This window comes from Achroia grisella, unplaced genomic scaffold, assembly GCF_030625045.1.
Source record: "Achroia grisella isolate CSIRO2021 unplaced genomic scaffold, CSIRO_AGI_Agris_v1 utg1574, whole genome shotgun sequence".
Lineage (NCBI taxonomy): Eukaryota > Metazoa > Arthropoda > Insecta > Lepidoptera > Pyralidae > Achroia > Achroia grisella.
Window position 1 is genome coordinate 8,624 of NW_026712656.1, and position 27,272 is coordinate 35,895.

Genomic DNA, 27,272 nt, shown 5'->3' on the forward strand with positions numbered 1-27,272 from the left:
ATTAAATAGATAAAGTTCAAATATCATAAAATGTTACACATAACGCATTTTTTTTTACTGACCGACGCGACGTTACGTTAAAATATCATACTTGTTAATAACGAGGGCATTCTATAGTACGACGTGAGTCCAATTAAATTTATGACACGATAATATATGGAAAAATTGGAGTATTACTAATATTTGGAATTAGAAACAGGCACTTAATTTCATTTATTTGTATAGATTACTGCGGTTCTGTTCTTGTTTATAAGTGACGGTTTCTACATCTTAGGTGGACATTCAACTTCTTTCCAGTTACGTAACAAAAAAAAGAAAATATCAGTATGTACAATATTAGTAATATCAATTATTTCTTCCACAGTGTCGTCACGAAGACTACGCAGCCTTTCCACATAGCACTGGCAGCGGTCATGCTCCTCACGTGGCTGAGTAAACCCAGTCCAAACGCTAGTATACGGCTCTGGAGAGCTTTATACGTAGGAGCAGTGGCCACGCATCTCGGTGCACAGATCTGGATGACTCTTGTCTCTGGTGAGTTACATTACTTACTCTTTAGTCATTATTCATTACAAACAAACTGACATGTAGGAGCTAGTTATAATTTGATATTAAAAAATATGGCTGTATGGACACTGTCTCCTTTGCCTTTCATTTAAAGGATAAATAGAACAAAAAAAATTACACAAGTTAAATTTCTAATAATATATACTAAACATGTCACCAAAAATTATTTTACAACAACATCAATAACCCGGTTATTGCACCATTTCAGCGATAAATTTACTAAATAAGTTATCATTGATCTATAATAATTTATCATATTTTAATTATCCAAATTCCAATGACAATCACTATTTCATTCATGTGGGATCTTGTAGAGTCAAAAATAAAATATGTAATTACCTTTAATGAGACAATAATAATTTATCAATGAATATACAACAAGGAGGTTTTATACAAAATCGTACGGAGACGACTTATTACTCTGTATCACGTAATTTTGGTGCCAACAATTTGACAGGATGCGTGGGTCCAGATTAATAAAAAGAAAATCGTTACAACAAGCTTCTCGAATAAAACATTCCCAAAATACGAAGACGCGAATACCTCCACACAAAAAATGGGCATGTACGTAATATAATTTTAATTGTGCAATTGTGCGTGCGTCCGTCCATGCCAAACAGTTGCCCGCGGCATGTACATTTCTCAGAACTATTCAACTCTGTTAACTGGCAATCAAATTATTTGAAACCTCTGCTTATAAGTACTGTTTTTTATATATAAGAATATATAATACGGTTATATACCAGATTTTATTTTTATCAGATAAAATTTAATGAATTCTTATGAAATTCAACTTTGGAACGTAATAATGCTAAATCCGATTTGAATTGCTTTTTTAATATTCGAATGTTTTAGCTTATAATGATAGTGCTCTGTAACATGTTTTTTTTATTTCTTTATCCGATAGCAAAGATTAAAGGACGCATACAGCTATGCCGATAGCCGTTTTTCTTATTTTTCAAATGTCCTATGTGTACATAAACTAAACGCACTCTGTAATATTTTAATAACGTTGACCTAACCACATTAATAGATTTATGTTATTAACTTTAAAATAAATTGATGAAATTATGAAAATAAGAAAATAAACATTGTAAATCTTGAAAATCGGTTGCATTTTATAATGGTAGAGTATAAAGAGACAAAAAATTATAAAACAAAAATTTTGGCTACAGAAGAGAGGAGAAAATGTTTTTGTTATTATACAAGCTAAAATTATTTGTCTTAGGTAAAAATTCAAAGGATTAGAATATGATTGATGAGAACCGCAAACATGAAGGTCGGTTATATAAATAAAAGTAGATAAACATTTTAAGCTATCAAAGAAATATACGCAGCAAATTTACATAACCTTTTAAAATCGTAAAGAGCGACGGAGATTATAAAATTGTTATCTACAATGTAAAGGATTTCATTAGAATTGAATTCATTAATTCTAATTACGATTCGTGTGTTTTGGCGCGAAACCTATATTAACCTTATACAATTTTTTTTATAGTGCTCTGTAACCTTTTTTTCTCTTTACCCAATAACAAAAGCTAAAGTATCGTACGCACACAGCCATAAATGTAGCCGTTAATATAATTAAACTAGTTGCTCAAAAAATTAATCGGAATTATTACGTCACTAGTTCCGGGTTAGAAGCGCTGTTTATTATATGACCAATAAGTATTAATTCTATATCTTTCGCTGTTTATCAAATAAAGGATTTCTTTGGATTTAGCATATGACATGACAAGCATCAGATTAGATTACATATGATAATCAATGATCAAAATACATAAGGCGATATAAGTAATATGAATAAACAAAACCGGACATCGGAATAGGCGCATCGTCAGCAATCAACCCGGCGACCTATAATTACGCAGTTATAAAGACGAATTTCCCTAATTATATTTAAAAATGAATCTGCATTTTTGTAATCATGTACAAGCTTATTTGAAAAGAATACGAGCTGAGTTTCTAGTTAGTTCCTCTTGGCTTCACAGCACTCCGAACTGACGGTAGATTTGACATATCATAGGAGTCTGTAATAGACATACATGAATCAAGATATTTTGATTTGATATAATTGATTTGAAATCTCTGGAACTTACTAGTGAAGATAATTTGAAATGACCCAATTATATTTTCTCTTTTTATAATAATGCTCATTTAAAAATAATAAAAGAAGATTTTCTTGACAATTCTTTTTAATTCAAATGGGAGTGCATTTGACGGATTTGACATATCATAATAGTCTGTAATAACCTACATGAATAAAGATGTTATGATTTGATTTGGTATATTTCAATACCAGAGTCATGTTAGCATTCTAGAACAATTCCGTCGGCACGCCATAAGTGTCGTATAATTCGCAAATTGCTAGTAACGAGACCAATAAAATTGATATGATACCGGTACTTATAATGCGATTCAGTTCAGTCGGAACATTGATATGACCTTCCTGTGACGTACTCTGTGCGAAACAGCCGCGAACTCATACTGTACCTACTCTACTCGTATTTTGTTTCATTTAGTGTCGATATTTTTTTGTATTTTCCTTATATAAGGCCAAATTATCTACATTTCATAGGTCATTATGTTATATACACAATTATTATGATAATAAAGAAATTTCACGTGTTTTCTTTTGTAAAGGCTTGGCACTTGGTGCAATTTCATGTCTTAGTAAGATGAAATTTTAATGAATGAATTCTTTTTTTCAAATTATATATTTAAAAAAAGAACAGTTTATCTTTTTTTTATATATAATTTGAAAAAAGAATAGCACTTCTATTCTATATTATATTAGTATTCCTTTTTTAAATATAGTTTTTAATTTATTCCTTTGCGTTCTATAATGTTACAATAAAGGTTGCCATAATATGATTAAATTATGTACCCAAGCCTTAATTGTGACAATCTAACTTCTTAACCAATATACAGATATTTCTAAATCCGAATAGTAATTTGAAAGATAATTTCAGGTAATCATTACATTACATATTTAAATTGACGATGTAAATGCAACCAATTACAATAATTCATAACCAACATACAGAATACATAACCTTAGTTAATAGTGGTGCTAATTTCAAAATTAATGCCATTTACTTGGATGCCATTTGCTAATAAACTGTAATATAAATTGACAGCACGTACAGGAATAAATGAGTATAACCTCCACTTAGAAAATAGACTGTAATGACGACTGTTTATGATTGGGTTAGTCATTAAATTAAAATTTTATGTGACCATGTAAGTACTAGGAATAGTATTTATTAAAATCAACTTAATTTTAATCCTTTCAGAATACGAATGGATTTCAATATTCTCAGCGAAATACGCCAACATTCGAAATTTAAAATCGAAATTGTCAAAAATCCAACTTTTTTTTTATTTTCTAAATTGGTAGGTCACGATTCTACGCTCTTTACAGCTATATTTACGCAGTGTTGTAAAAAAACGTAAATAATCGTCACCACATGTTGTTATAGTGTTTTATCTAATCTATAACTATTTCAATTATAATAAACAATTTAACTTCCTAGCATTTATCTATAAGTTTCGCACTTCCTGCTATACACGTGTAAACGTCAAACGATAAGCAATCGTAGAAAATATTTTAAATAATAACTTAAATAATCCCACTTCTGGGCAAAGATCTTTACCTATCCTGTGTATGCTAGCTATACTTAAGAGAAAAAATCATTCGAATCCAGAACTTAAGATACTTTATGTAAGTTAACATAAACTATATATTGCCTTTACATAATAATGTATTTGAAATTTTAATGCAGTCAGCAAAGTTCTAACCATCTCTTTCTTTTCACAGGAATCGTGCTGTACTTCACTCTCCCACGGCATGACTTCGGACGTGTGCAGACTGTGCTGTTCCCTCTGTACTACGCGTTCAATGCCGCGATGAGCCTAATAGGATTGTTCGCATACACCAGGACGCAGTACTTGTCTAATTTTGAACACATCAGCTGGGTACAGGTCAGTATACACAGTACTTCTTACTTTCATACACTTCATTATGTGGCTTGTTTTTCCTCAACATTTTTTATGTAACTGGATAGTCAAAAAACTTTCAAATTTCGAATTGAAAGTATTGCCTTCTACATAAAATATACATACAATACACATACTCTGTGGTTTTTAAAAAGTATAAAGCAGTCATATAGAAGTACCTCTAGGTACAAAAATATCATGTTACACCAAAATACGACTACAGTTCAAATTACATACCTACCTTCACATGGGCACTTGGCGCCAGTGCATTGCAGCAATTATAATAATATGACATTTAACTCGGTGTCATTGGCCTTAATCGATCACTCTGACAATTAAACAAAAATGTATTTAATTCCAAATATAAAATATAATTTTTCCATATTTAAAAAGTAATTTGGGTTTAATTTAGAAGGTTACTTTAAACCTATAACAGTCTCCTGTTTCCAGAAATAGTACGGGAAAATCGACTGTCTAATCGATTCGCCACTCGATTTACGGTTAAGCAATAATATCGTTCCGGTAATGCGTGCAAATTGCATCCAATACCATTTAGATGCACAAAAAGCAGTTCTTTTTTGTCAAACTTTAATCAACTACCATAGACTAGTAAAACGCTTAATGTTTTTTCTAAATATTCGATATTAATCTATGTAAATATAAATAAATTGTTTCTTGTCATTTCAATTCTATTTTATTTAATTCAATTCAATTTTATTCATTTCAATTTTATTTAATTCAATTTGTATCTTCCCCTTTATTATAATTTACTCTGAAAGTTATTTTGAATACCTACAAATATCAATATACATGTTATATTAAATATATACAACCTATTGTTATATAATTATTTAATAAATAAGATTTTGGTTAAATTCTATAGAAATATTTAATATTGAATTGTTTTAACTTTTTATTCTATGTCTATCTAACCAACCTAAAAACTAATGAAGGTGGACGCTTGCCCAAACTTCAGTTGACATATTAATGAGAAATTAAGTACACGTATCACAATTTTCAATTACATGTTATTGAGCATACGTAAATATATGTACATATATTAACAAAGTAACAATTACTTTGTTAATATATCAAAGATAATAATTAATATCCATTTCTCAAAAGTACTATAGATATAGTACTAGCTGTACTGCAGCTGTGTAAACACAAAACTTATACGTCCTTAGTTGACTTTTGATTGTATTACATAGGTATAAATATAATGTAGATTAAATATTACTTTCTCATTTCAAGGCAGGTCCTCGAATATATCCTTTAATCTCAACATACAGATAAATAAAACTTTGCTTTCGTTGAATATTATTAAGATGGCGAATCATTTTTAGGCGGGAATGTTTATGGAAACGTTATTTTTTTATGGCTTGGCACTTTGTGAATTTGCCAATATATACAATTTGGGAAATATTTGTTCATATATTTATTATCGTCATACGAGATAATTTATCCAGTAAATACCATAGATAACATAATAACTTTCTTTGTTATTTCTTAATTACATTACAGCTATGTAGGTCGAATGTTTAGTTGAGTCATACAGTGAATTGAGATGACTGATTGCGTAATATCCCCTTAGTAAAATATATAGTGCATGCATAATGCATTTATCTCGTTATGATGATTGGCTAGAATTGGGAGATCAATTGGATATGTACGTATGTTTAATAAGGAATTGAGTGACATTCCTGTCCATAGACACACATGTATATGTATACGATGTGTAATAATTATTTACCTCTACAATTAGATAACTAAATATCATTTGTATCATTATATTTGTAGACGTTCTTTCTGTTTCAACATCAAGGTACTATTTTTCCGATACCGTAGGAAATTCTGTTTTAAATTTAGCCTATGATACATAGGGATACAGTAGCTTTCTATTATCTATAAAGATTATAAGTTATATCCTATACAAAAATAACTATTTTTACCACTATCGTATTATATATATAAAAAAACAAACGTCATTTAAATTAATACCTGGATTAAATAGATATATACATATATATCACAATTGATAAAATTAAATAGATTATGAGTACATTTTGTGTTTGATTAGACACATAGCATTCATTAATAGATGGCCCCGGTGATGTAGCAGTTTAGCACACCGCTTTACTTTAGATGGTCGCGGGTTCAATTCCTCATAAAAACCCCATGGTATATGGCATAGGTGGCAAGCAAGCATACGGCCCATCTGATGGTAAAACCGTAGCTTATAGACGCCTGAAACTTTCTTCTTCTTTTCTTCTTTTATTCTTCTTAAAAAACCCCATGCTGTAATTTCTCGAGAAAACCTCGGCAGGTAGTTCATGGTACTTTGTAAGTAGCCTATCTCGGTAAATATGGTTTTAATGTATCCCCTTTTATTTGATTACAGGTAGCACTGTTGCTAGCGATGTTCAGTATAGAAGCATTCATTCGACTGCGCCTCGTGAGGCCAATGATTCGCGCCAAACACATCAAAACACAGATGGAGGAAGCTGCCGGAGGTGGACAAGAAGTAAGTGCAACATACCGTACACTTATACGTTTCTATGATTTACCATAGAGCAAATTACATTACTTTTTTATAATAATTGACAGCGTCCTTATGAGAGTTCAACCAAACTTTAACAAAACTTTAGCTCTATATAGTTCGTTAGCAAGCACCTACATATACAATAGGTTAAAATTATCAAACAAAGCTTGCAAAAGTTGCAAATAATAATTTCTTAAAAAAAATATTGCAAGATATTTTGTTATATATGACACTGTAAGTCAGAGCACAGATCAGGCTCACGTCACATAGAATAATATATTTTTTGTTTTGAGCTGTGCTAGCACTTTTTAGCATATTCATTTAATATATTTAAACACAACCAGTAGTTTCAATTTAGATTTCATATCTCACAGTATTATGTTCATTAAGTTTGTGGCTTGTTATAAATAAACATTACGTTCTAATAGTAGATACAGCTTATTGATATACATAAGGGCATAAACTTTACACATAAAACCGGAACAAAACTTACAAAGCAAGTTGCTTGGCAACATTACTTTTGATCGTATGCAATAAACTAGGCTATAGATAACAATGTCTAGAATTGCTCTAGACACTGAGTAGACTTTGTGTCCTAGTTATTTGAAGTGACTGATATGGATATATCAGTGTAACGAGGTTATTTGAACCAACAATATTGCAATCATTAATTAAAACTTAATTATAATAATATAGTTTTCTTATCATATAAAATTACAATGTTACGTAGAAATAAAAAAAACGTATTTTTTTTAATAATAATAATAGAATGGTTCGCCTTCTTGCGCTAACGGTTTACGCTGATGGGGCATCAGTGGAGGATGATAAGATGAGGTCAGGTCAGTTAGTCCATCGTGACATATTCACCAGAAATTTATCACGATGGTGTCCAGTACATTGTTAGCAATGGGACATAAGCCACATTACTAACAACCCTGTTCCTCCAGGGGGAAAAGGGGATTGTTAGTAATGTGGACTGATGATCTTATTGCTAGCAATGTACCATGTCAGGTTGACCTCCACGCGTTTCTCCCTGGAAACCATCGTGATAAATTATTGGTGAATTTGTCACGATGGGCTAACTGACCTGGCCTCATTCTCATCCTCCACTGGTGCCCCGCCAGCGTAAACCGTTAGTGCAAGCGAGTGCGCCATTCCATTATCATCCATAAAAAAACCCTTGTTCCCCCCAAAAACCTTATTAATTACCCAATCAATCATGTAGCTGTTATAAATATTTAAATAATATCATTTGTCGATATGACTATTTAGTGGCAAATACCAATTTGATTAAATAATTTTTGTTTCGAGACTTATTGACATCGTATACAATAACGTAAATATAATAAATATTTATTTCTTGATAATTTACAATAAGAATAGAAATAGAAATAATCTTTAATATAAGCACTTTTGAATACTCATATTTTATTCTAGTTCTTCTAGGCTCAAACTATACGATAACTGTCGATAGAATTAACTTTGCATAACAGTTTGTAATAGGTCTACGTAAATAACGATATTTTAATACAATTTTGTAACGTTTTACTTTCAACTGCATAATGGCATTCCATTATGCAGTTGAAAGTAAAATGTTACAAATCAATGGATTACAATCGTTTTAAAGTTCTTGGCCTTCATTACTGATCGAGAAGTTCAATTCAATCTAGATTATGAATAGATTTACCACGAAATATTACCACTCGAATGATGTCAATACGAAATTCGTTGATATATTTTCTACGGAAATTATTATCCCTATGACTAAATCTTTTTATTATAAACGCAACTAAAATCATTGTTAAAAATAATGTAGACTAATGATTAAACAAAATTACAAGATAAATTGTTATAAATAAAGAAATGATTGATTAATTAACATTTGTGTGTATTGGAAGCCCATTATTGTTATCTGTAGGAAGTAAGGAAATAAAGTTAATCAATACTTAATGCATTTATAAAATCAAAATAAGCATTACTGACTAATCGCGTAATACTTGCAACTTAGACTTAGGCCTTTTCATATTACACATTTCCATTTCAATGGGTAATATTTTTTTATAAAATTGCCGCGAAAACAGTAAATAATATAAGTATATTATTTACTGTTTATTATATAATTATTAAAAAGTAATCAAGTGATTACTTTTTAATAATTTGTGGAATCAGAAACTAGCACATTCCTAATTCAAATTAATACCAGTACATCGCGCGTTGTAGGTATTGTTAAGCAAATAATCACTACTAAAACTTAATAATAAAGCATATATTCGTATTTTTAATTTTAGAGCATAGACAAATATTTTAATCATAGATTTTTTAGTATATTTTTTAATATTTGTATTTTATTGTTACAGATTGGTCAACTGATTCTTGGTGAATTGGCGCACTGTCCACGCTACATGCGTATTTTGAGAGTGTTCCGAATGTACCACTCCAGCATCGCTATGGGTACCATGATTACCCTTGGTTGCTCATTATATTCAACCATGATCCTCGTCGATTCTATATGTACCTAATAGACCAATGTTACGACCTAATTGTCTATTACCAAGTTCATTTTAAACTTTGTACGGTCTATATATAGAAGTTTAAAGATACATCTACTGAGATATGAATACATTTGTCTTGATGTTTAATGCTACTTGAAACGAGTGGATGATTTTAACGAGTGGGATTTTTAGTCGAGAATTCGATTTAGTGAAGTTCCATTTATGAATTTATTAGAAAAAAATATTGTTTTCTTTTTTTGTATTTTTTGAACCAAGGACTTCAATCTGTATACTATGTTAGACATAGTATTAATTGTGCTTATTATAATTCAATTTCACACTCTAAAATAGCTCGCAAAATAGACAAAACTTATATTCTCTTGGAGAGATACATGGAACTCTATTTATAGTATATATTGTAGACAGATGTGATATAAGTAAAAACTCCAATTTGACATTATTTTGTTTAAATAAGATTCTATATACATATACGTTTTTATTTGTTCATAAAAAAGCACTATCAAAAGCACAGTCTCTTTATTTGTTCAATGCAGATTGTGCCCTAAGAATTGAATTTCTAATTTCGGTTTGAATTTCTTGGTGTCATATAGGGAATTAAACAAATTATTATTGGGTTTTAATTATTTAAAATATTTTAAGATATTTTTTATATTTATAATTATTTACTAGTAAACTTCATACAATCATGATTATTCCGTCACAAAACTTGATACACTTTTATACATATTATAGTTCAATGTTAAATAATTATTATGTACTCGAATATGTTATATTATTACGATTATATAACATAATTGCGATATGTATAAAAGCCACCCAATTAAATAATTGTTTATAGATAGTCAAATTATTGATATATGACTGCAAAGTGATATATTAACCACATGAAATAAACTCTTTTTTGTCTATGACATAACAAATTAAAATAATTAATAGAGTTCGATAAAATTATAGTCACTTTTATTCGAGTACAGAAATTTATTTACTAAACTACTCGGCTTTTGAGTAAATTACAGACACAGTTCTTACTATGCTTTAGTATGAAACATGAGCATTACTTTTTTCGACGCCATTTTAAATTTAGAACTTTATTTTACCGCCAAAAGCATTTATGAGAAAAATAAAGAGTTGCGCGCGTAAATCATCGTCAATCAAATAGACTTAATATATTTATTTATTATTACATTTTTCATTTTCAGGCTGTGAAGTCTGGTAGTTTTATTGTATTTGTATTTTAGTTTCGAGTGATAAATTTTGTATTGTTCGTATTAAGAGATATCTACTATTTTAATTAGTAAAATTCTGCGCTGGTTGCAGACGATTAATTAACTAAACAAATTCCAAATTATAATATTATTATTATACCTAAAGAGTATACACATTAAGTGTAATTATAATCTATGTAAGTTAGAGGATATAGCTGTTTGAAATCAAATACAAATTTAGAAGTATGGGATATATTCATGAAATTCACTTCACCTTATTGGTGTCGTTCGAAATTCAAATATAGAAATTTCTAAAACGTGTCGTCTCTATGTCCCTACTTGAGTATAGAAAAGAACGGGAAAAATAATTGTGTTCCATAGAAACTTTGATATCTCAGGATTTCAAATAGCTGTATTCTTTTTTGTTACATAGCCTAAGATTTATTATATACTAAATTCGTGTAACGGAATTGTAGTTGCGTTTAATAAACGTTTTTATTTTAGCTGTAAGTAAAAATATTGTGGCATTTATTATACTTGCCCACTTTATAATTATGCAATTTCATTAATTATTATTTATAGACATGGAACTAAATGTTTCTAAACGGATATTTACGTATACAATATGTAACAGCACATTGAGATTAATAAAATAAGTATGTAAGAAAATATTACAAGAATTTAAACATATTTTTTACATGTAAAAGTAGCTCGATGGTTGCGGTGCGGGGCGATGGGATACTGCATTTCTTTAAATGTCACCTTAAGTTGCTTACGATATAGTAGTAAGTCCCAACGCACCGCATCGCAGGCGTTAAGAGGCTACGATAAACCGCTCGAGAATATTTAAAAAAAAAAAATACTGCGGCCTTAGCAGCCAGCTCATCTATAAGCTGCTTGATTATAAGAAACTCATGTTGTCTACGCGCTAATTTCCTGCAATACTGCCATAAAATAGTGATAAGTGTAGTGATAATTAGTAATAGAAATAGACTCTTGCCCAATATTGGGTGAAATTGATAAGGCTTATAAATGCAGGAGGTTACGTGAGACTACAAACTTTATGGAATTAAACTGTCTGCCACAACGTATTTCTCGATTGTAACCCGGTGTTACATTCGTAGAAATCGCGATATCATATACTGGCTGATTTTCTCTCGAATCTGAAAAAAAATAAAATGAAAACAGCCAGTATCGAATTGCGAGTTGGTGGCAGATTGTTTTCGTGTTGCCACGGCTAATCTAGTCAACGATGACGTTGTAGATTTTGCTTTGTATTGGTTTCATGGAAGTTATGAATGAATTGTATTTAGAATTTATAATAAAAATTAGTGATGTGCCTAAACCATACAGTCAAGCAGTTTATTTATTATGAGGTGAAGCGTTAAAAGTTAAGTAATGATGTCCACAAATATAGTCGATTTAAAAATTCGACAATCGATTGTCTTATTTGATTCAAAATTGAAACTAAAAGTGGAATATATTTGTGAACGCCGTTAACAAATGAAATTATAGTGAAATTCATACATATAACTTTAGTTAGCTACTATATTTATGTGATTAATAAATTAGTTGTAATTAATGTTTATTTTTACATTATCAGGAAATGATCTGAATGATATCATAGAGATATTTCAATATTTATTTGAGTGATTGTTGCTGAGAAGTGAAATTATAGAAAATATATATAAATTAATTATCAGCCGCGTCATTTATTTCACAAGCCCTAACATATTTTAAGTACAGTAGAATCCCAGTTATCCGAACATCCGATTATCCGGACTCATTCTCTCAAATTATCAATTTAGATTATTGAGCATTTGTACAGTATATAACGAGAGAGAAGATGCAAAAAAGACTGAAACTGGGGTTGTATGTGAAGTACCATCTCACGTAGAAGCTTTTACAGCTCTAGTTGTTGCTTTTAAGTCGTTTGAAAGACAGGACGAATCAGATCCCATACAGTAGTTACAAGTGAAGCGCATCAGCGACTTGGACGCAATGTTAAGATGTGATTCATTACGTCAAAGATTAATAACAAGTTACTTCCAAAATTTTTAATTACATAGGTATTATGTAAATAATTATCTATCGTTATAGCTCATTGCTTGATGTGCTTTGATATCTGTTATCTGGATTTTCGATTATACAAAATACCCCTGGTTTTACTTGATCCGGATAATTGGGATTTTACTGTGTTATATATTTTCAGTATGTATGTCTGCCTAAAAATAATATGTGGCCATCACTACAAACAATGCCACCACTGTAGGTACAGGCCGACCAATCCGGGGCACTCGCGGCCGCCCGTCCGCTCGCTACTTTATAAATATGTTAACTGTACCAATAGGATAAATACTATATTCCTTGCAGTTAGTTAAGACACACGCAATTTGATCGGCATAAAGTTTTGTATAGCTTACTAAATAAAACAGTTTTCCATAAGAGGGCCTTATCTGGCGCCCATAAATATAAATTTTCAAGTCATAGCTAGTGCATATTAAGGCATTATTATTGATATGGTTTTTTTTATGGATTATTGGAATTGTGCGCCCACCACTGTCGATTAATAAGAGTAAGAGTAAGTAAGATTGATTACCCCTTGTTACATCCTGGTGATAGCTATATAAAGCTAACACACTTATGACACTTATGACCTCATATAAAGAATATGCTCACGGATACTTTAGTCTCACCTCTTTCAGCTGCCAAACAACTTGCTTTGTAAGCTGTTTCGGTTGAAGGATAATTATAGGATACGAAGGCATAACATCTTAGTATTTCAAAATGTATCATAAGAGATAATAATGTTTGTTCTGTTCATATACATTGACGATTTAGACGACGGTTACTACTTATATTAGCATTAGGTTGGCTGTCTACTCGTTTGCCATTTATATATAGGTAAATACCCATATTTTTGTACGATAAAATTACAGGATTTTTTCTAATCTCTACTACATGGCATAGCCTAGCATCTTGTTTTATAGCAGCTCATTAAAATATCGAAATCAGTAAAACGCAATGTTTTTTTATAGTATTTGTACTTGAGGGTAGTAATTATGGTACTATTATATATTCTGTGGAAGAGCCGTTATCAATGGTCAAACTGACATATTGTACGCATGACATATTATGTCATTGACATTGACATATATAAGGTAAACTGTCAATGTCATCGGCGCAATGTCCTTACGTGGTTTCATATTATTTGTATTTAGAAATTTTAGAATTAGAAATATTTATTTCGATACATAATGCATTGTAAATTGCAAAACATAATTAACGCTACATATTTATCATTGAAAATATTTGTATACGAGAGCAATCATGTTGTTACTAGGTAGTCCCACTGACGTAGAAACGATGAAGTGTTGTAACCAGAACCATCTCCAACCAAAAATGATTTTAGACAAGTGTAAAACAGTTTTAATAATGTCTAGTGTCGTGTGTACATTAGCTGTAGTTATATCTTTCCATAAATTATTATATTATGAAGGTAAATATATTAGACCATTCTCTCCCATACCAATGGGGTTACATGGGAACCATTTAGAAACATTTGAAAGTGTGCCGATACATGCACCAAAGAAGCAGGATGAAGCCCGAGATTCTGAAGCTGTTGCCTCTCTCAGCGCCGCGTTAGAAATGAAAAGGAATGGTAAGGCAGATAAGGCAATGAAACTCTTCCAACATGCTTTTGCACTGTCCCCAAAACATGCTGACATATTGAACCACTACGGGGAGTTTCTAGAAGAAACAAAAAAGGATGTTGTTAAGGCAGACCAACTCTACACATTAGCATTAACAAATTTTCCAGACCACACCGGAGCGTTAATGAACAGGCAGCGAACGGCAAGTATTGTTGAGAATTTAGACAGGGAGATGTTGAGGAAGATTGATGATAAACGAGACGCTTTACTCTCTATACCGGAAAATAATTCGGCGTTACGTAGGGCAAAGAAAGAGGCATACTTCCAGCATATTTACCATACCGTGGGTATAGAAGGTAATACAATGACATTGCAGCAAACGAGAAGTATTTTAGAGACTCGGATAGCAGTTTCCGGAAAGAGTATTGATGAACATAATGAAATTCTTGGCTTAGATGCAGCCATGAAGTATATAAATTCGACGTTACTGTATAGATTACGAGATATCACTATGGGGGATATATTGGAGATTCACAAACGGGTGCTGGGTCATGTAGATCCTGTGGAGGGTGGACAGTTCAGGAGGACGCAGGTGTATGTTGGCGGTCACATACCACCTGGTCCAACAGAAATACAAAAGTTGATGGCTCAGTTTTTGGAATGGCTGAATTCCGAAGATGCTATAGATCTTCATCCAGTAAGGTAGTAATCTCTTTCATGAAATGTACTAATTTTAATTTTGTAAAAAAGTTTGTATTCACATATTTCAAGTTAAAATGTAAAGTTACAATAATTATTTAAAAGAGCAACATGCAAGTTTTGTGCTCATTCTTCTTAGCCATAAAGAAGAAAAAAAAAAAAAAAAAATTAGAAATATTTATTTCGATACATAATGCCGTAAATTGCAAAACATAATTAACGCTACATATGATGAGACAATTTTCCGAATGAGTGGTAGATTTAAAGAAGAACAAATATGACTATTCAATATAAAATACTAATATATAAATACCATCTTTTTTTTATAATGACTATTCAAAGGTGCTGAAATTAAGGTTATTTGAATAAAGGATTTTCTATTCTTATATAAATTTCTAAAATTTGTAAAAAAATGTTTTTGTTTTGATACAATTTTATGCCTTAACTGCTTGTAGGCATTAAGAATATAGGCTACTTTTTTATACTAATTAGTATTGGTCATTTATATTTTTTTATCTGAATTGTTTTTGGGGTTTTAGATATCAAGCATATCATCCCTATTACATCTAGTCATTTAGATCAAGGGTTTTCAACCCGCAGCCTACTTCATCGGCGAACCCTTCGCGGCCCGCCAACATCGTAGGCCCACTCTCAGTAACGACAACAATAAAGTAATGAAGAGTATCTTTAATATAAAATAAAAAAAATCCTTTTAAAACAACCTATAGCACGTACCATAGGTTTTTTTACAAAAACTGTACAGAAAAAATTTTTTGGCTCTCGATTTGTAAAACGTTGAAGACGCTGATTTAGATGAATATTATATAACTAATGATACAACAAAAAGGCAGTAATTAGGCAAGGCAAAAAGGCATTATAATCTGCTATTTTAATTTCTTTTCTCTGGAGGCGAATAAGCATAAAGTCTGTCTATGTGCATAATAATATTCTGCAATATTTGAAATAAAAATTGGATTTGATTAAATTCCTAAATATATTTTTAGGCAATGACTTTTACTTTAGGCCTGCAATGTATACAACGGAACTAAACATATATCTTTCCTTGCCCTTTATTTAAAAATATATAAAAAAATAAATAAACATATTTCAGATACGCAGCCTTAGCTCACTACAAATTGGTCCACATACATCCGTTCATAGATGGCAATGGGCGCACCTCCAGGCTGCTCATGAACCTGCTACTGATGCAGGCGGGGTACCCTCCAGTGATCATAGCAAAGCAGCATCGACATCTGTACTACCAGCACTTGCAGACAGCCAATGAGGGTGACGTCCGACCTTTTGTCAGGTGAGTTTGGTCAACTATATTATTCTAGAAATTTGTCAAATTTTATTAGAAGGACATTAACATAATAGTGTATAAACATTTGCATGCCTGTATGCAGGCTGAACACACTGGACATATTCTTATTAATATTATAAATGTGAAACTTTGTTAATATGGATGGATTTTTGTTACTCTTTCCCGCAAAAAGTACTGAATGGATTCTGATGAAACTTTACAGTATCGTAGTACATATAGCTTAGTAATATATATAGCTTATACACCAGAATAACACATAGGCTAAAAATATGAAACAGGTGAAGCCACAAGCAAAATTTTTTTTTTCTGTAAAAAAAAATGCGTACAAAGGCCTACTTATCCCAAAAGAGGGATTACTTCCAGTCAACCTTTATTTCATATTATTAAAACCTATAACCACTGTATTCTGTATATAAATGATTTCTTTTGAATTATAACAGTTAGTAGGTAGTTATATTCCATATTACGTAATTTTTTTAGGTAGGTAAAAATTTACATAAATTTTATATCAAAAGTTACTTTTCTACATTTAAATCTACATGCTTTATGAAATTTAATCCTGAAGGACATTTATCTAAAAGAGCAATTCGCAGCTTTGCTCCTTATGTTTTCTGAATCAGGGGTAAAATAAAAATATAATATGATAGCAGAACCGGCCACGCGTTATTGTGGCTAAGGTTCTTGAATAAAATAATATTGCGACTATTTGAGATGTAAGCTATCCTATCTTTCAAGTTGGATCAAATTGCACACAATGTGCTAATCGAATTTGCAATCGGATCAGTAGTTTAGGAGTCCATCGCGGACTAACAACGTGACACGTATTTTTATATATAAAGATTGAATAGTCAAATTATATATTTTCCTTATTTTAAGTGCTTATGTTAAATTTATTTTAGTAAAGATTAGAATAGAATAGAATTAGTGCTGCTTGCTTCTCAGTCTATATATTTCTAACTCATGATCATCTCTGCCTATACATTTTTTAAAAGTATCTCTATTTGCAGGTTTATAGCACAATGCACTGAGCGCACACTGAACCTGTATCTATGGGCAACTAGCGAGTATTCACACATGGTGCCTGCGATCGGGGAGCCCCATATACTCACAGGTGGAGAATTCGAAGATGACCTACTATGACCTTAAAAATTGTTTCCAATTTAAAGTTGCTTTCATACGAAACCCCATACATGCCTAACATGTGTGTAAAACCACATGGCTGCATCATAAATAATACAAACAAGTGTAGAAGATTAGTAGACATTGCTTACTGTCCATTGGTCTAGCAGTTTAGCATACCATTAAATAAATTTGTGGTAAAGTCAGCTTTGTTGGTCGCAAGTTTGATTCTAGCACAATACAAACATTAGTATTAATAAGTATGATTGTTTGTATCGTTCTGAGTGTGATTCTGAATAGTAATGTATATTATGGGAGTTTACTAAAAAGGTTTTAAGTATTACCTTTAGTTGTTTAGCACACATAATAGAAGCTCTGCTTAATTTGGAAGATGTTGGCGCTGTTTGAATTGTCGACGGTTATTATATATGAGGTGCTCAAATTTTAAAGCATAAACTATATCACAATATATATAGATCTCTCTTGTCTATGTGATATTTATTTATATATATATTTTAATATTACAACACTATATGCAAATCGGTGTTGCAACATAGTAAGGTAAATATATAAAGATATAATTACACAATTTAAACATTAAAATTCAAGATACTATATATTCTATATGTAAATAAAGGAAAGAAATTGGGAAGATATTTACCCAGCAGTGATGCAACATTGCTACATAATAAGATAATATATAAATATATTAAAACAGTCTTTATGAAATGCCTACTATCAAATGAGCACAAACTAAAATGTACTTACATACAAATGATTATAAAGTATTTATTAGATTGCATTATCATATTAATAATAATTATAAATATTAATACAAAATACGAATTTAAAACTTTCCAATGATCTGTTTGCAAGAAGCTCATACTTGTATTCCACTTGCTTCAGTTAGATTTAATTGTAAATATGTATTTTTTGTAAATAATACCTATTTATTTTATGTACATAATTAGTATCTTAATAATTATGATAAGGGTCAATTCATACTCAAAAGGTAGCCGACAACTCAGCACCTCAGCACTTTTGACGTGAACTGCTGACCTGAGCCAGCTATCTCAGTGTGAATCGACCCAACCAAATACTTCCATTGTATTTTTCAATTGCCTGCAGGCAGGCATTCATTTGTGTATTTAACAAACTTTTTGTTAATTTTAGATTATATTGCAAGGGGCTACATAAGTTATGTCACATGTTAAGGGAGAGTGTGACGAAAGGTGGCAATTGGTTTTGTTTTAAATGGAATTTAAACTAATTTCGACTAATTTGTAAAGCAATTAATTACGTAAGCATTTATAGTATGTGTCGAGACTAGGGAGGGGAGTCTCACATGTGACTAACTGTGACAATGACGGAGGAGGAGTCAAGAACTATGACAATTGTGTGACGTAATTTATATATGCCCTCTAAGTATAAAATTGCTTTAATAATTACCAGATGTAAACATTTATAGTATGTGAGGATTCTAGGTAGGGGAAGTTTCACAAATGTGACTAACTATGACAAAACGGGGGAGGAGTCAAGAAATATGACAAATTGTGTGATGTAATTCATATATGGCCTCTAAGTATAAAATTGCTTTAATAATTATCTTTAATTACAAATAGGGCTAGTGCTTCCTGGAAATGCAAGTCCTGATGTTTTTGTTAGTTAAGTACCTATCATTTTTGCCACACAACGTGTATGACTTAATTATATATATAAATTAATTTGTCAAAGAAACACACATCACATATTCAAGTATAAATTCTTAATATTAACTAAACCTAAATAACCTCATTTTAACTGTTATAATATTTTGTCCCTTTCTTTCAAATAAAGAAAACAGCTTGTAAGAAAAGGACGAAACTAAAACAGATTTATAAGACATTTTGGTGGTGTAAGTGTTTTTAAACATATACATATGACTACATGACTGTAATGAATAAACATACTAAGTAGGTATACTATATAATAAAATCTAGATAACTAACTCACAATTTGTATTGATATATTTTTTTTATTATTTCAAGCTAAATTACATGCTATAATTTCAAGTAAATATGTACCTGATTTAATATTCAATGTATCGTCGCCCTGACTTGTAAACAATGTGACTTTTCTCTAATATGAATTAAAAAAATTAATTTACAACTTACCAAAGAAAATTATATTGTGCCTTTTTATGTTGAGGAATCATTAGAAATGCTGTGATAATGTTATGGAGTTATTTATTATTCTTATGTAATTGTGTAAATACGTATTGAATTATTTTATTAGTATTTTATTATCGTCTGCAGATTAATATGTTATGTATCTGTCCGGCACCTTACTATATAAATGTCTCCTGAGTGAACCTAGAAATTTCTAGGTCTTTATGATCATGGAAACAAGCTGCATTGGACTCTCGTGGATTGACGAAGTTTGACATTATGTGACAAGGAGTGGGATGAGTCATACATTTCGTGACGAAACATTTTAGTCTACATTTTTTGATACATTTAAAAAAATGGGGATTTCTCAACTGCAGTTTATTAAATTTAAAATTCTAAAATGTGACGTCACAGTAGAGAGGTGGTATCTCACAAATGTGACCAATAGTGACAATGCATTGGTCATTGTCACATTGGGGGAACATTTCATGAAATTTGTGACATTAAATTCATAGCTTCCCTACACATAAAATTGTTAATTCTAATGCCAGTCAGTTGTAAATCTTGGTTTACAATTCTGCTGTAGTAGTGAAGATATTTTATAGAATTATGCAATATTCATGTACTTGTTAATGCAGCGACTACTTAATTAGAATTTATAAGTAAATAACGATTTTTACACGTCAATTAGCTATTTCAGTGAAATCACAAGTTTGTGGTATTTGCTCGGAATGAAATTTTACTGTATTAATTTCATGTAGGAAATTTATTTTCACTATAGCTGGTCTATACAATTTTTTTATTGCCTCATGTATACTTGTTAGATATATTTTGTCTTCCTTTACATTATTCATCTTAATTTATAAGCGTTACGATGATGCTCCAATGGTGTTATTAGTACAAAATAAAGTGTATTTCTCAACTTAATTAGTTTCTTTTTGATACCATACAAATGTGGCAACCACATATATATGAGGCGTTTGTTGTAGCACACCACTTTACCTCCAATGGTCGCGGGTTCGTTTCCTCGCATGGTACAAAAATTGTATTCATGAGTATGAATGTTTGTATTGGTCTAGGTATTTTCTATGCAATATTTATTAAAAAATAAATATTTCTAACTGTTGTCTAGTACCCATAACACAAGATTAGCTTGGGATTACAAGGCGGCGTGTGAAATTTCATGACCTATTTTTTTTTAATTATATATGTGTGGTTGCTACGTCATATCAGCACTTGAATATTATCTTTAATAGTTCCACTTTTAACTCGTTATGTTATATTGGAATAACATTAACAAAATGCAAATTAAAATGGGACTTCTCAATAGATGCACGGACTATATATTTTATTTAATTAGGTAACTACCTAATTAAAATAAAAATATAGTCTATGGTAAATGTATATATAGTATATATTTATTTAAAACTTTAGTTTGTCTGTCTAGGTTAAATTGAATTGGATTTTAAAATGAAACAACGAAACAATTTTGATTAATTTATTATGTGCGATGTTAAAATATGTTTATTATAATAAAGCATTTCAACTAGACAACTAGGCGACTGCGCCCACAGCACCTCGCCTCCGACACTTGTCAATTAACGCAAAACCTCACCTCATACAGGGCCAAATTCATTAAGGCAAAACAATATTACAATCTCCATCATCTTAAAATCGTTTACTTTTAAACTGTAATACGTCCCGTAAACAAAATACATTCATATTAGCCGTAGTAAGTCCATATATCATATATCCTACATATTATAAGGTGGATAAAGTCGAATTTGATTCGAAGATTTTAATATTACAACAAAGCCTTTCGTTACTCAATTCTCGGACTATTATGAAAACTGACAATTACCGTATCAACATATTTTATGCATACCTAACTGTAAAATTGGGTATGTAATTGCGTAAGTCAATGCAATAAAAAATAAATGTATAAAAGATTGAATTTGGTCATATTGTATAAAGATTTAGAATAAATATAGAAGAAATCGTATTATTTCTATCTATTCATTGAATTTGAATAATTGCCACAATACTGGGAACTGGACTGTTCTGGTTACAACCACTGATTGAATTATTTTCTTTTGACAGAATTGCAATGGTATATGCTGGTGGCTACTGTATTCTCACTGAATTGAATTTATAAATGAATCTATATTTCTATAATCATGTATTTGAAAAGAATAAGAGCTGAGTTTCTTGTCACTTCTTCTTAGTTTGATAGCACTCCGAACTGACGGTAATTTGATATAACATAAAAGTTCGTAATCTACATGAATAAAGATAATTTGATTTTAATAAAACCAATTACCAATATATAGAAGTAACTTATGAGAATTGGTCCGAATGACTAAGTTACTTAACTTGGGCATTACTGGGAAGCTACCGAAGTTACATTAACACAATTTGGACTCTACTGTAATAGAAATGTACTTTATCATCAGGACCTGCCACCCTCAGCCACAACGGTTAAACACAAAAATAAAATGCTAAAATGTTGTTTAAACGTCAAATTCGGCGGCACAAGGGAGGCAACAACAAACGCCTAAATGAGTTAACGTATAAATATGTTTCAGTACAATCAAAATATCGGTGCAGACAGTGACTCTGATGCAGAGTACCGATTCAGTTATTTATTAGTAAGCACTATCTAATATCTTCATAAGCTATAGTATACATAGTTACCATAAAATAATTCTAAATACAGCGAAAGGCTCGGGATCTGAACAGGCGATATGACCTATAGAAACCAGAGTATTATGCAAAAACCTCCATGATACTACGGTATAACATCTTTTTATTAAAGGTCACCAGAATTAAATGAATTAGTTTTGCTGATACGTATAACTTTATCAAAGCTATTCGATTGAAGTTAGGTTTCATTATAACATGGGATAGGTCATAAAATAGGCGAGGTTATTTGTTATAGCACCACCCAAGAACAAAAACCTGCTGGGTGTATTTAATAAACTTTATTACATTGTACAAATTGTAAAATCTCATTAGGTTGCGTACAAAAATTTCGATTAACTCGTGGTTTCTAGCAACAAAGGCGCCATTTCATTACAGATTTGAAGATTATTTAAAATGAATCCTACATGCGAGCTATTGTAACGTAATAGTAACTACAAAGCACCGGAAATCTAATTACAAATTTATTGTTACATTAAGAGAACTCATTGTACATTCGTAACTCATTTTAAATCACCTTCATTATCACAACACATATAAAGCGCGCTAAACAAAATCATATTAGTTGGACAGTACTGCCACTAACTTTAAGTCTTTTAAGTAGTTTTACTTTTTTTAATAATAATAACAATAAAATGGTATGTTTTACGATTTTTATGAAATGAAAAATTTTTATGACATGATACAAGAGTAAAAATAAATTATCTATTACTATTTACGAGATAAATCTGCGTATAGAAATCTATCTCACCGGCTCATGAGAGATATGAGCTAGCATCCATGTTGTTTCTCTGTAGACAGTTGATGTGACACAGCCATTGTAAAACTTATACCGTCATATCCATACGACACCTGAGTCGCAAAACATAAAATGAGAGCGTAAACTGACACGCAACGTCTTGACCATGACTGCACTCAGAACCTCCGTCACCACACAATATCTCATAGAAAAAGCATCTTTATGGTCATAAAAATAATAATCATAATTATATAACTAAGCAAACATTGTACTTTGATTATTAATTTCATTTTTTGTCGGGCTATTCTAATGCTGTTGGCAGTTGGCCTTTACAGCATACCGGACGATAGGGCGCGAGTGCAGATGGCACTCCAAACCCGCGGAAGTACTTATGGAGCGGCTGACGGCCATCTCCCGCCTGACGGATACGACTTTAGTTCGAACCCCTAGTGGTGACTAGGAGTTCGAACCTCGGCTCAGGCCGTCGTAATTTCGATCCCGGTTTGAATGGAATGGGGATCGATTAGAAGCGAACTGAAAGATGTTTCTGTATGTATAACTTAAACATATACTCACATACATGTTTTATATAGTGCGGTGACGAAATCGCACTTTGAATACTTGCATTAGCAATAAACTCGAGCTAACTTTACGAGTCTTCCATCTCGCTTACACCTCATTTGAAGTATCCAAGAATATTTATTAGAAAGAGATGCCAAACAACAGCGAGCTGTGACGTTTTCGATATCAGATTTATTGACAACGACTTTGTTATATCTTGATCTTAGATGTCATACAATCGTGCTTTAAATCAATTTAATTTTACATGTATATTAGTTAAACCACGGCAATGTTATCCACAATATTAACTTGTACGCTTTATTAAGAACAATTATAATTGTAGATGCCAATGATTGGAACAATGAATAAACTATAACAAAGTAGAATCAGCAACGAATAGTTTTACGAAACCGGTTGATGGTTTGATCGATCAATTTACGATTTTGTATGAACCAGTCGAGACTTCAAAGTTGCTTTATAAAAAAGAATAGTCCATAGACAATTGCATAGATTTTTTTTAATCAGATGCAAATTATTAATAATATCGTTAAGTAATGAAGCTCCAATCTTAAATGGATCAATCCATCGATTAACTATCTGAATACTAATTCTGGACACTGGACTATTGGCATACAAGCCGTTACATTGCTAATCTCAAACATGGAATGAATTTAATCTCTCATTAGTTGCTCATCCGCAATAAATACAGAACTGTCATTGAATATTACTAAACTGAACTTCAACCATCCTTGTCTGATCGTAAAGGTGTAAAAAGGACAGCTAGTCCAGCTGTCTTTTTTTCGCGTTTATTTAACACCAAATTCTAACTCATAATTATAAGATAGCAGTCCTTCACTTATGTGCCTTAAAAAGTTGCCTTTTGTAAAATATCAGGAACCATAGACAATTTTTCCCACCAAACCATAGATCAGTCGATGGTTTTGGTATTCTACCGGCACTATGGTAATATGTAAGCAACGTTTAATAACAGTAATAACAAGCGATTTATAAGGCAAACGATATGTTATATTAATACAACAAATGCTAAAATCTAACTCTCAGATTGTTACATGCGAATTACGAGCCGCTTCAGAAGCAACGCCGTACGTCAATGGATAAAAAAGCGAACATTATTTACCGAATATGCAACCGCAAACAATATTTATGAGTATTTCTCATTCACGTACGCTAAACAGTGACGTATGAACATTACCGTATAGCGTCATCATCACTGATCGGAGTAAGTAGATCTATTTAGGATCATTGACTTCAAACATTGATATAGGATATAATACAGATAACCATTAATAGACCACTGAATTTTTGTTTCAATAAGTAAATTATTGTTTAAACGTGTTGGTAGTTTTAATCAAAATTTTATTTTAGTTAAATACAAATAGTTCTTCTACAACTTCAGAATGAAAATGTTAAATGTTTGTTGATTCTTGGAAAAATATAAGAAATTGTTACGTAAAAATATATGTGCTTTAATGAATCAAGTTTCTATCTATTTATTGTATCTACCATATCTTAAACAGTCCTTATACTTATAGGAAGTATGTATTTTCTCTTTTGTAAAAATAATAAAAAGCTATTTACGCCCTCTGCTCTACACTCACAACGGCCCAAATGTGAGGCTAATTGCGGAAATGGAGTCCACATTACATTTACAAACTATTTACGCTTTAGGGAGTAAACTTCCTTTTTATTATTTTTCTACTTAAAAAACAAATCCTAGGATTCGAGGAATATCAATATACTCTATCACAAATAGCTCTACCCACTCCGATCACTGTTCATCATCGTATCATCACTGGGAACGAGGTCACCATCAGTTTGTACTTACAAATCTCCCGTTCAATACAAAATATCTACAATACATAAGTAGGCCCTCAGCAAACGTTAAATGCACCGAGAAGTAGTTACACAATGTTAATGACAAAGGAAAAACTATATAAATTAAAATACACACGCACCTCGCTGCGTTTCTACAATTTACACGAAACAATGTAGGCACGTACTATTTATATCAACAATTATCCCCATTTATCACTGAAACAAAAACCCACAAACCTAAACTAAATAATTAATCACTTCCATGAATTTAGGAAAATAGACCAAAAGAACAGGACAATAGAGTTCAACGTTTGCAACACAGTCTAACAGTCGACGTTTTCTGAAAAAGCGAAATAAACACTAAACATCTAATAAAAATTATTTCAGCAATTCAACTGTTCAGTCCTTTTCTTTAGAGTCTATTTTTCTGTGAAAGGCAGACAGTATATATCAGATCACGTGATGTCAATGGTGAGAGACATCACGTGATCTGATATATACTGTCTCTATACTCTGTAATTTTATTGCCTTATTAACCTTTAACCAAGCGGCTTGGCGGCTGAAATAGACGAGACAAACTGTATATCTCACCCATGTCATGAAATTAAATGAATTTCACAAATCACTGTAATAGAACGGGTTTATACGTTTCAAAAATAACGGGCAACAATTAGTACGTACCTACATCACGTATCCGCCCACTAGATGTAAAAAGACGGGACTTTGTGCTTGGAACACACTATAGTAAACAGTCTATCGTTTCATAACACGACGGCACACTTTACATCGACATAGTCCAATGTATACTAAGCTTTATACGAAAATACAATTCGAACAGACCACAGTCACAACTTGCGGTATTCCGGAGTTACCTCTAAAGATAATTGAAGAGTAGGCCAGCTACAATTAACATGGACATTCAGAATTCAATACTGATTATTTAATTTACACAGGAAACACTTAAGTTGCTTTCAAATTGTGACTTGACATTACACCCAGTCAGTTTAGTGCGTGCGTGCACGTAGCGTCGAAGCGTACATACTAAATAACATTCTAATTGTCATGATTTAGAGATCATTTTACAAGTAACCCAACTAGCGAGATTCTAAATTGAACGTTCCATTTTCAACGCGTGAATAACCCGCTGAATAAAATTTACTGCATCATAACATTACACCCTTAAAACGAATAACCTATTCAACTCGATGGGTTATACAACACAAATATTGATTTCTTTTAACCTCCGAAATAGCTAAATCCCTATATACTGTACATTTACAGCCAAAATTAAACTTAAACCTCTGTATTCGCCGTTTTAAAATCAAAAATAAATTTATAAAATTACACATATCGACGCTACGTAACCGCTTGCTCTTTGTTTTTAAATTGTTTACGGCCCTGGATGCTAGTCCATCGGAGCCGCTGTTTGTGTGAGTGGCCAGTTGCCTGATGGCGGCTAATGATGTCGCGACGGCTGTATGCGCCGCGAGATGTGTTCTTCTTGTTGCATCTTAGACCGGAACTCAGCTACGAGATCCCGAGACTGGGCCAGCACTGCGAGCTGTTCGTTCAGTAACTCTTCCCACTGCGTCGCATAAGCTGGAATATATATTTCATTGAGAATGAGGGATAGGTACCGCTTATCTCGTTTATAATTAGATAAGCTTA

At 31.6% G+C, this 27,272-nt stretch overlaps 3 protein-coding genes across 3 annotated transcripts in view; 2 read left to right on the top strand and 1 right to left on the bottom strand.

The window, feature by feature from the left end:
- Window positions 1–364: 364 nt before the first annotated feature.
- LOC131841190 (transmembrane protein 205-like) lies at window positions 365–10,030 on the top strand (the record flags this gene model as incomplete). The annotated part of the gene is made up of 4 exons (XM_059189455.1): window positions 365–534; window positions 4,388–4,551; window positions 6,968–7,090; window positions 9,466–10,030. Coding segments are annotated over 4 exons (619 nt in total), but the record flags the coding sequence as incomplete, so codon positions are not given.
- A 3,990-nt stretch (window positions 10,031–14,020) lies between these two features.
- On the top strand, window positions 14,021–17,743 carry LOC131841195 (protein adenylyltransferase Fic). The gene is made up of 3 exons (XM_059189463.1): window positions 14,021–15,181; window positions 16,290–16,487; window positions 17,510–17,743. The coding sequence occupies exons 1-3, from the start codon at window positions 14,157–14,159 to the stop codon at window positions 17,640–17,642; spliced, it is 1,356 nt and encodes a 451-aa protein (XP_059045446.1). The 5' UTR covers window positions 14,021–14,156; the 3' UTR covers window positions 17,643–17,743.
- An 8,341-nt stretch (window positions 17,744–26,084) lies between these two features.
- The window catches only part of LOC131841183 (kinesin-like protein Klp10A), a 76,158-nt gene continuing 74,970 nt past the window's right edge, over window positions 26,085–27,272 (bottom strand). The window contains exon 15 of the mRNA XM_059189449.1: window positions 26,085–27,203. Coding sequence (XP_059045432.1) covers window positions 27,061–27,203 — 143 coding nt within the window. The 3' untranslated portion in view covers window positions 26,085–27,060. The remainder of the gene's footprint in view (window positions 27,204–27,272) is intronic.